Genomic DNA, 11,225 nt, shown 5'->3' with positions numbered 1-11,225 from the left:
TTCCTGTGGAGGTCCTCATGAGAGCCAGTTTCATCATAGTGCTTGATGGTTTTTGCGACTGCACTTAAAGAAACTTTCAAAGTTCTGGACATTTTCTGGATTGACTGACCTTCATGTGTTAAAGTAATGATGGACTGTCGTTTCTCTTTGCGTATTTGAGCTGTTCTTGCCATAATATGGACTTGGTCTTTTACTAAATAGGGATATCTTCTGTATACCACCCTTCCCTTGTCACAACACAACTGATTGGCTCAAACGAATTATGAAGGAAGGAAATTCCACAAATTAACTTTTAACACAACTTTTATTTGAAATGCATTCCAGGTGACTGGTTGAGAGAATGCCAAGAGTGTGCAAAGCTCTACATGATTCCATATGTGTTATTTCATCGTTTTGATGTCTTTTCTACATTGTAAAATAATAGTAAATAGTAAAAATAAAGAAAAACCCTTGAATGAGAAGGTGTCCAAAATTTTGACTGGTACTGTATATATTTGGGGCGACAGGTAGCCTAGTGGTTAGAGCGTTGGACTAGTAACCGGAAGGTTGCAAGATCAAATCCCCAAGCTGACAAGGTAAAAATCTTTCATTCTGCCCCTGAACAAGGCAGTTAACCCACTGTTCCAAGGCCGTCATTGAAAATAATATTTCTTAACTGACTTGCCTAGTTAAATAAAGGTTAAAGAAAAAAAAGTATTATCATTATTTATTTTCTTAGCACCACTACTGCCCACGGCTATATTTGGCTCTATATATACTCTTTGTTTTGAAAATGCACAAGACAGTTCACAGAATTGTCAATTAAAAAAATTTTGGCCAATTTATTCATTACTACATTTAGCTAAAAATTTTCCTTTTGCCTCAATTCAGCGGTCTTGTTCAGATCGTTATGGCATTTGCAGTTCTTTATGATAGCCATATTAGCAGCTAATTAGCATTTCATTTTGGGCGGGGCGGTTGGGGGGGGGGTAAATACAGGCAAATATATTGATAAAAGTCATCTTGTCCTAGAGAGATTTACACGGTTATCAAAACATCACGCCAGGGTAAGCGTATATGAAATACACCCCTTATTTTAAGTCTTTCTAAAATCCTCTATGGGAAAAGTGAATGGTGGAAAAACAATTGGAACCATTTCCCTGTTTGACCATTAGGTTTTATGGGTATTATGACTCATACTGTGGTACTCTATGTTCATTTGTTTTGTTCAAACAAAGCATTGGCACACAAGCAAACTAAGAAAACATGTTGTGAAAGGAAGAATACTTTGGAACATTTAAAAACAGGCTAATGCCACGTTCACGTGCTAGTCAAAACTAGGAAACTGACATTTCCAACTTGCTAACTGGTTGAACGCGGAATGTGAATAACTACAACCAGTTAGCTTGTCGGAAATGTCAGTTTCCTAGTTCCGATTAGCACGTGAACGCGGCATTTGCAAGATGATTGTCCCACCTACTTCTATAGGCAGCCATATATGGATGGTAGCATGTATTCACTAACGAGGAACCAAACGAAACCAAACAGAAGAAACTGATGCAAACAAAAGCAGACAGAACAAAATGGAGGGGCATACCTGAATGTGTCCAATGGAAACTCGAATTGTTTATGTTTAAGAAACTACGTAGCCAAAGCACAGATGCACTCATTTGTATAGGCTACATAATACAATGTTACTACACGTATTCGTATGTTTTCTATTGTTGAGTTCCAAACAGCTAGATGATTAGAATTCACGACACAGTATTTGCTCATGAAAAGAAAAAAACAGCGGGTCAATATAATTGGTTTTCATTTTTTGCAAACTTTGGAGAGAATTCATTTTTCCAGTGTAAAAATATACTGAAAAACAGAGTGCATTATTATCATCAAATGTTTGTCCCTTGCCCTAAAAAAAGAAATCAAGTGGCCCCTATCTCCATTTTTCCCCCTTCAGTTCACTGATTAGGTATGGCTCCTGTTCCATCAGGATATCTAAGAACACATCTTTGCCTTTGGACCCAGATGCTTTCAGATGGACATCTAAGAGCTCCCTCATCCCGTTCTGATTGGTTCTTTCAGCCCTCACGTCACTGTAGGCATTTACGGTGATGACTCCCCTCTCCAGGAGCCTATCCAAGATGGGTGCCACCTGGCTCACTCTGTCGATCAGGGCCGTCCGATGATGGTCCACAAAGTGTTTGTCTGAGGTAGAGATAGGACATGGTTTAGGAATTTTAAAGGTGACGGACTGCAAGGCATACATAATGTATTTGATAGGGGCCTATATCTCTACACTCCTCCTTTAATGGTGCCTGTTTTTGTGTGTGTGTGCGTGTAGGGTGTGCAAATTGGAGGATAGGCCTGATGATGCACTTTTTGTTATTCAGACAGCATTAAATATGGGGAGTGAAAAATGCTGTTGAAGATTTAGAGGAGGGCAGCAGTTTCACCTACCATTTTAATGAAGAAATTAAAAGGAAGGACTTTTGTGATTGTTCATCAAGGTAGAATACTTTACATGTTGAATTTGTCCCTACATAAACCATTACTAATTACAGTAAAACCTACATTTTAATAACGTATTTGAGACATTAGGCTATATAACACCTGCTTTAGTGTTTACCTTTGATCATGTTATTTGGTCCAGGTGCACTTCCCTTAGCAGCACCCGATGTTACCCAAGATTCTTGAGCTGTAAAATAAGCTTCACGAGACACCACCAATTGAATAGAAATATGAATAATAGGCCTAAAGATACGTGTTTATTGTATAATGTATAAGGCCTATTTTGAGTTGCAAATGTAAATATCCTCTAGGCTATCACTCAGCCCAGATGTGCAAAATAGAATGTAAAACGGTCAACTTCCTTAGTTTTACATACGGACATTTTAATGCAATTTAAAAACACGTGTATTATTTATTTAATAACGTTTTCTTCTAGACTACTTTTGGGTTAACTGAAGTGTTTTTCAAACCTTTCAAAGATATGAAATGACATTTTTTAAATATATATTAAAATGTCCAATGGGCGTATGTTCGATTTACCTTTCTTGAAATCCGTCAGTTCCTTTGCGCCATCATGGCAGTCAATTGCCCTCAATACCTCTATAGCCACATCCAAAGCCCCGTCTTCAGTGAAAGTACGAGTCAGAAGGTCTGCCAAATCTATTGGGTCCAAATTTTCAACATTGCCCCTGCGAATTTTTGGCTCCTGCTTGCGTTCACAGAGTTTTTGTCTGAACCCCTTCAGTTTAGTCATTCCCAAGTCATCAAGGACACCAATTAATGTATCGCCAACGGTTTTCGGCATTTTTTATGCCAAACGGTAATTTACACTAGGTTTCGTGAGATTAAGATACGTATATTCTATTATATGTTGTCTATAGGCTACTGACTGTTTCTCTTCAAGATATGCTACTTCATCGCACCGTAGCACGTCATAGGCCAAGGGGAGGTCCATCAACACACTCCATCATAAACAGAATAACCTAATTCCCCTTACATTTTACAAAAAGGTTTTTTATTTAATTTTGATTTGAACAATGAATTATTAAATTATTTGTATATATTTTACACTGTTCTTTTTTTATATAGGCATTTATCACTTTAAAATAACAGGCCTATAGAAAATAGAAAATATATATTTTTAAATGTATGTACTGTTTTTATTTACAAACGTCATTTGACAGACAACATTGTCCCCTACAATCCTGTAAATCACACACATTTTATTGAACAGAACAAGCATTGTCACTCTTTGCTTTATTTTGTCAGCAATAAAATAGGTAGATAAGTATTTGTATAAAAATAGACCGATCCAAACGTTGATCAACAGCATGGGGGGTAAATCATACACTAAAACCAAATCAAATGGAACGATACTAGGCTACTGTATCACTTGGTAATAAAAGCGTAACACCAGCGCCACGTAAAGTAGCCAAATGTTGTCAAACGTTGCAGATAGAAATGCCATGAATACATCCGACGTGATACAGACCGCTCAGATGGGAATATATTATTGTCTATCATGTAGAATATGGAATCTGTTCAGCTCTATGCTACATTTCGATTTGTAGCATTCCATATCTGAACGTTTCACTTCAACTGAATTCAACCCAGTATAACCACCATCGAGCTGTAGGCCTAAGAGCGCATCCTGTTTAGTCTTAATACCGTAATTTACTTAGGCCTAACGTTCCCTCTAAACGGCAACGTTCCCTCTAAACTGCGCGCGGACGCGTAGTAGCCTGGATACTGCCATGCAGTAGCCCACAAAGATCTCCGCCACGGCACAACCCAAGGGGGGGGGGGGGGGGGGGGGGGCGCCAACCCAGACAGGAAGACTTAACCCGGAGTTCTTCAATGTGGCAGATAGAGTGGTCCAAAAGGGTTCGTTCACTAGAATTCTTTAACCTACTATGAATAGTCAGTGTCTCCACCTCTGCAGCTCAATTTCTTTCATTCTTTCTTTCTTTCCCTCTTTCTTTCCCTCTTTCTTTCTTTCTCTCTCTCTCTCTCTCTCTCTCTCTCTCTCTCTCTCTCTCTCTCTCTCTCTCTCTCACACACACACACACACACGCGCACACACACACACACACACACACACACACACTGGAGAGACTTGGGTCACTCTGTTTTCATGAATATATAATCTGGGTCTATAAGTGTTGAAGACCCTAAATATTTTCAGAAAATAAAGCTCAAGCACCAAAGAGATAAGATAGCATTTGTGTGTTACATAAATTGCATAGTTTACTTACAAAAAAAAGTAAATTTACAAAAAAACACCCTGCAATTTGACATACCAGGTATCAAGCAAAAATGGACTTGAAAAATTATAATTTTGGTGCCCATCAATATTACAAACTTACAGTATCATATTTATGCTCATATATATTATTTTAACCTATAGCAAAGAACAGTTTTGGAATTGGCCTAATCAAGACCAAATTAAATCTGTGTGACATGATACCCTTTGGATTTATCATTTTAGAATGTCAGTGTACTAGCTAATACACAGTGCAGGTTTTAATCATGACCAGAGGGACCGTCTAAGTGCCAAATTATCCTAGGTAGATTTAAAACAGTATAATTCTGCGGTTCTGGTGAGAACTGGCAAAATGTTTCACAAACTCATCCATGTTGAGGGGAACGTGGCCCTCCTTGACTCAACACTGAGAATTCCCAGGTGGCTTAACCTGTCATCAACCATTGTTGTCCTAAGGTGGGTTTTAATGAGTTTTAAAGCTGAGAAGCTTCTCTCGCAAGAAGCACTGCTGACTGGTGTAACAGAAATCTTACAAAGTCGAAATAGCTCATGGAAGTCCTCTTTATAAGGTTTTAGAAACACAACAAAGTCAAGGAGAGTAGACAGTCTGTCCCTTCCACTTTTCTCTCTCCTATCAAGAAGCCACTTGGTTTGATGAACCTCATGTTTGAGGTTCTGTAAATCTGACTCAAAGGTCTGAGCAAAGACAAACAGATGCTCATCATTCAAGAATGTTGTGCTCTTTGGGTTGAGAGACTGGACCCCTTGCATTATCTTGCAATTCTTCTTTTGAAAACATCTATGCAGCTCAAACTGTCAAGCACCTGCTAAAAGATAACTTTCACCATCACTTTGGTCACTATTTTTCTGTCCTACAATGCTCATCATCAATGAGTCATTAAATCTTAAGCTTGTTTTAGGCTGTCTTTTACACACTGTTTGTACACTTATTTTGCAGTGCTCTGCAATCTCTTCAACCTCTTTCCAGTTCTCCAAAATAACCCTCACTTCTGTAGTCCTGTAATGTGTCTGTAAGGGCATCTACTAGATCCACAGCCCTTGCTTGGTCAAGAGAGCTTGATTGGAGCATGTCAGAAAGACATTTGGCATCACCAAGCACTTTACAAAAGGTAACCAAAAGCCCTATGAAATGTAAATCTATCTGAGAAAGAAGGCCCCTTGCCTCCACTGATCTATCACCACTATTTTTAAGTGTGATATCCTGTAGCACTATCAAAACTGCTGGAAGCCTGCCCCTCAGAGTCCAGACCATGTTTTTCAAGGCAATCAATTATCATTTTTGTGAGACCTGCTGCGTCTAAGCTTTAAGCTGACTGAAAGTGTAAAAAGCTTTTGTGGATGGCCCCATTGTAATAGTACCTCACAACTAAAGACATTTGTTCTTTTTTCTTTACATCTTTGGTTTCATCTGCAATTACACTAAAAACTTCACTTGGCTTGTGTACTTGGTGGCTTGTGTATTGCATGGCCCCGTCCATCGTCCCTTTGATGCGGTGAAGTTGTCCTGTCCCCTTAGCAGAAAAACACCCCCAAAGCATAATGTTTCCACCTCCATGTTTGATGGTGGGGATGGTGTTCTTGGGGTCATAGGCAGCATTCCTCCTCCTCCAAACATGGCGAGTTGAGTTGATGCCAAAGGGCTCCATTTTGGTTTCATCTGACCACAACACTTTCACCCAGTTGTCCTCTGAATCATTCAGATGTTCATTGGCAAACTTCAGACGGGCATGTATATGTGCTTTCTTGAGCAGGGGGACCTTGCGGGCGCTCCAGGATTTCAGTCCTTCACGGCGTAGTGTGTTACCAATTGTTTTCTTGGTGACTATGGTCCCAGCTGCCTTGAGATCATTGACAAGATCCTCCCGTGTAGTTCTGGGCTGATTCCTCACCGTTCTCATGATCATTGCAACTCCACGAGGTGAGATCGTGCATGGAGCCCCAGGCCGAGGGAGATTGACAGCACTTTTGTGTTTCTTCCATTTGCGAATAATCGCACCAACTGTTGTCACCTTCTCACCAAGCTGCTTGGCGATGGTCTTGTAGCCCATTCCAGCCTTGTGTAGGTCTACAATCTAGTTAACACTATCAAAGTTTGCCTTTACTGTGGCAACTGTGATCGAATCAACGCAATATTACCCACTTTCAATGCTACTGTCACGAAGTCAGTTCCTCTCCTTGTTCGTTCGGCGGTCGACGTCACCGGTCTTCTAGCCATCACCGATCCACCTTTCATTTTCCATTTGTTTTGTCTTGTTTTCCCGTGCCCCTGGTTTACATTCCCTCATTATTTGACGTGTATATAACCCTCTGTTCCCCCCCATGTCTGTGTGTGGAATTGTTTGTTGTTCCATGTATGTTCACATCAGACTGGTTTGCGCCGGGTTATGTCAACCCGTATTTGTTTAGTGTTCTTAGTGCCGTGTGTTTGTTCGCCGTAATAAAGGGCTTTGTTTGCTACCCAATTCTGTTCTCATGCGCCCTGACTTCCCTGCAGTTAGTTACGCATACCTTACTGCTACATACCGAAACAAAACAAACTATGCAGTTGTAGGCAGAACGCATCTCAGTAGGATTCTATTCAGAGGTGGAAAAAGTACCCAATAGTCATACTTGAGTAAAAGTAAAGATACCTTATTAGAAAATGACTCAAGTAGGAGTGAAAGTCACCTAGTAAAATCCTACCTGAGTAAAAGTTAAAAAAAAGTATTTGGTTTTAAATATCCTTAAGTATCAAAAGTAAATGTAATTGCTAAAATATACTTAAGTATCAAAAGTAAAAGTACAAATATAAATAATTTCAAATTCCTTATATTAAGCAAACCAGACAGCACAATTTTCTGTTTTTTTTTAATTTATGAATAGCCAGGGGCACTCTCCAACACTCAGACATAATTGACAAAGAAATCATTTGTGTTTAATGAGTCCGCCAGATCAGATGCAGTAAGGATGACCAGGGATTTTGTCTTTAAGTGCGTGAATTAGGCAATTTTCCTGTCCTGCTAAGCATTCAAAATATAACGAGTACTTTTGGTTGTCAGAGAAAATGTTTGGAGTAAAAAGTGCATTCTTTTCTTCAGGAATGTAGTACTTTAAAGTATTTTTACTTAAGTACTTCACACCCTCGATTATATTGTGCACGACTCAGCCCATACTCTACACAGACCATTGCCATATATGGATTTCTACCATTTACTTTGAACTGGACTGTGTTTACAGCTGTGGTATTGAGTAGATGCACTTATTTGGAGATCAAAGCAAGAGCTGCATGTAGCCGCGTGTGCACATTTTGTTCATATCCTTTGCTAGTTAGTGAGTTATTAGCCCAGTTATAGATAATTTGTAGTCAGCATTAGGCGAGTGATTGCTTCCTACAAGAGCATAAAACATGTAAATCTCTAGTCATTAGTGAAAAGCCAGTCAGGTAAAGAGGTTTTTTGTCTTAATATTTTGAGACATGCCTTAATAAGCTAAGTAACCAATAGGCAGAGGGTAGCTTAATTTGTCTGATTCACTGTAATAATGGTATGGGAATAATAATGCATTTTATTTTGTGAAGCGGTTTCTTGCATGAAACAATACAACAACAATTTCAGTCACCTCCTTGTCTGAAGGACAAGTTGGTAAACAGATAAATGTCAAGCCTGCATGTTTTTTCAAAAGTCTCATGGCCACTGTTGGCCACTGTTAAAACTGTAACTTAAAGCGGGTACAGCCTCAGTGTTCACAGTAAAAGCACGCTGGAAGTTGCACAGAATTTTCACAACTTCAACTTTGCGCTCAGCAGACCTGAAATTTGCTCAGTGCCCCAAACAATTTGAGGGAACATTGCTTAGGCCTATATTTCAATACTTATATAGGCTACTGTATCAATCAATCAATCATCACACAGCATAGCATTTCAGTTTTAAAATAAAATATCAAAGCTACCATTGAATAACTCCCGTAAACAATAAATAGGCCTAAACTGTTCCATTTCGGAAATTGCATTCACGAATGAATGCAACTGTTTTTAGTCTTTGCTGTAATAAAGGCTTTAAAAAAAAACTTTACAATAATTATAATTTATTTAGTGTTGTTTACATTGTTCCAAACGCATAGCTGCAGGAAGTAGTTTAGGGGTGGGGGTGCTGCGATTTGGGGGAATGCAGTTTTTAGTTTTTTTTGACAGCACTGAAGATTTCTATATTGGTCCACTAATACAGGACTAGTAAAGGCCCAGTGCACACATTTTGTGAAAAAAATGTAATTCTATGTATTTGAGTGTTTACCAGCATTTGTAACTTGAGTCTCTTATCTGTACAAAACAGTTAATATGATAATACTTGTGGAAAATAAAAACACTTGCTTGATATATGCTTTCCAGTTTTTTGAAATACGTTGCAAATGCAATGTATTTTTATGTGAAAACTTTAATGGTCTATTCATTCCTTTTCAGTAGACACTCTTATCCAGAGCAGTAGTGAGTGCATACATGTTCATACTGGTCCCCTGTGGGAATCGAACCCACAACTCTACCATTGCAAGCACCATGCGCTACTAACTGAGCTACATCATCACAAACCACTTGATTTCTCAATGTACTCAATTACTGCATTGTGAATGTCTAGATAAAAACCTAAATGACCAGCCTATGTACAATACAGTAATGTACATTGACATTAAGTGGTTTGTAATACTGCACAAAATGTTGTTGTTTTCCATGTTATTTGATCAAGAAAAATATTTAATTTGATGCGGATGTTTTCTGTCTTTGCCCATAACTTAGCATCTTTTGATGTAAATGTTTGAGGACAGGGTTTTGTTCTTTCTGCATCCCATTAGAATGACAATCGAAGAGAAAGAGAGAGGACAATTCCAACTATTGAATCCTGCGAGATACTGTTCTTATTTATACAACTACCTTTTTTTCCAAAATGGAGATGCTGAAAATACTGTTAATACTAGGCACAGTGCACTACTGTTGTGAAAAAAATATATTTTATTATTATTATTTCAAAAATATATTCAGATTTTTCAGGGGGGTTTTCAGCACCCCTACTTCCCGCGGCTATTTACATTTACATTTTAGTCATTTAGCAGACGCTCTTATCCAGAGCGACTTACAGTAGTGAATGCATACATTTCATACATTTTTTTTCTCCGTACTGGTCCCCCGTGGCTATGGTCCCGAACACCCCCCACCCCCCGTTACCGATAAAAATGTATAGCACCCCCACCCCCAAACTGCTCCTACAACAAAAACATGTGTATCTTAAGTTTAGGTGGTGCCTCCCTGTTCTTTTTGTCTGTTTTCTTCCGTTTGATGCCTAATGAATACGACCCTCCATTTTGCAGGGCCAGCATTCAATCTGTTCCTGAGGCTGTGCGACTTCCAGCTGGGGCCGTTTGTGGTGAACAACTACACCTCTCCCGGGGTAAACACCCAGCATCCAGACAATCTATCCTCTCCGGTTCTCCCTCTACAGCTCTATGCTTCATGAATACTAAACCACAAACATCCGTTTAGCTCCCATGCATGTACCTTTAATCTCCTGTTCAGAGTTAGCGGGTACATTAACACTATAGCCTGTACAGTATGATTTTATTGACCTTGCATTCGGAAAGTATAAATAAATAAGGTATTATTATTATTTAAAAACCTGTTTTAACTTTGTCGTTATTAGGTATTGTGTGTAGATTGATGAGGAAAAAATGAATTTAATCAATTTTAGAATACGGCTGTAACGTAACAAAATGTGGAAAAAGTCAAGGGGGCTGAATACTTTCTGAATGCACTGTATTTATAAATACTTCATCAAACCAATAGAAACCTAAGAAAACATTATAAAACATTTCTTAAACACTGCACCCTCAACACACAAACATTAAAATGCTGGCATAAAAATATTTTACTCTACCATCTCAACCATCTTGCACCCCTACACCCTCTCCTCCCCTCCTCCCCCTCTTCCAGATCTTCATGTGTCTGATGTGGATCCTGCTCCAGTTTGTGGTGCTGGCCCTGTACTGGGACATACCACCTATCAGCTCCGGAGAGGGGGGTATCGCTGTGGGAGAGATCGAAGAGGAGGTGCCGCTGGTAAGGGCAGAGGAGACACCGGAGACCTACGGCACTGTCTGGGACGACCAGATAGAGACAACCCTTTCCTCAGAGATCCACCCTTTCCAGGACCCTTCACAGTGCCCTCCCTCGCCACCTTCCTCTACCTCTTCCTCGTCCCCTCCTTCGACTATCTCAAACCCCCTCACAATTTTCAGTGCTAGTCGAGGTGAGTGGAGAGATAGAAAACAGCACTACAGAATCAGACTATTATTTTAGGGATACTATATCTTAATGTGTTGAAAAAGTTTGTATCATTTGTTGGTCATTGTTGTGTGTGTTGTTATTGTAAGTAATTGATTAAACATGCTGTGATAAAACAATTTCCCAAGTTGGGATTAATAAAGTAACACT

At 39.2% G+C, this 11,225-nt stretch overlaps 1 protein-coding gene across 1 annotated transcript; it reads right to left on the bottom strand.

Moving 5' to 3' along the window:
* Positions 1-285: 285 nt before the first annotated feature.
* LOC106568745 (apoptosis-associated speck-like protein containing a CARD) lies at positions 286-3,404 on the bottom strand. Its single transcript, XM_014139356.3, has 3 exons — positions 3,028-3,404; positions 2,606-2,686; positions 286-2,184 (listed from the first exon to the last, which is right to left on the bottom strand). The coding sequence occupies exons 1-3, from the start codon at positions 3,290-3,292 to the stop codon at positions 1,913-1,915; spliced, it is 618 nt and encodes a 205-aa protein (XP_013994831.1). The 5' UTR covers positions 3,293-3,404; the 3' UTR covers positions 286-1,912.
* Positions 3,405-11,225: the final 7,821 nt, after the last annotated feature.

This window comes from Salmo salar, chromosome 14 (assembly GCF_965601325.2).
Source record: "Salmo salar chromosome 14, fSalSal1, whole genome shotgun sequence".
In the NCBI taxonomy this organism is placed as follows: Eukaryota; Metazoa; Chordata; class Actinopteri; order Salmoniformes; family Salmonidae; genus Salmo; species Salmo salar.
The sequence above is the reverse complement of the archived record's forward strand: the minus strand, read 5'-3'. Positions and strand labels throughout refer to the sequence as shown.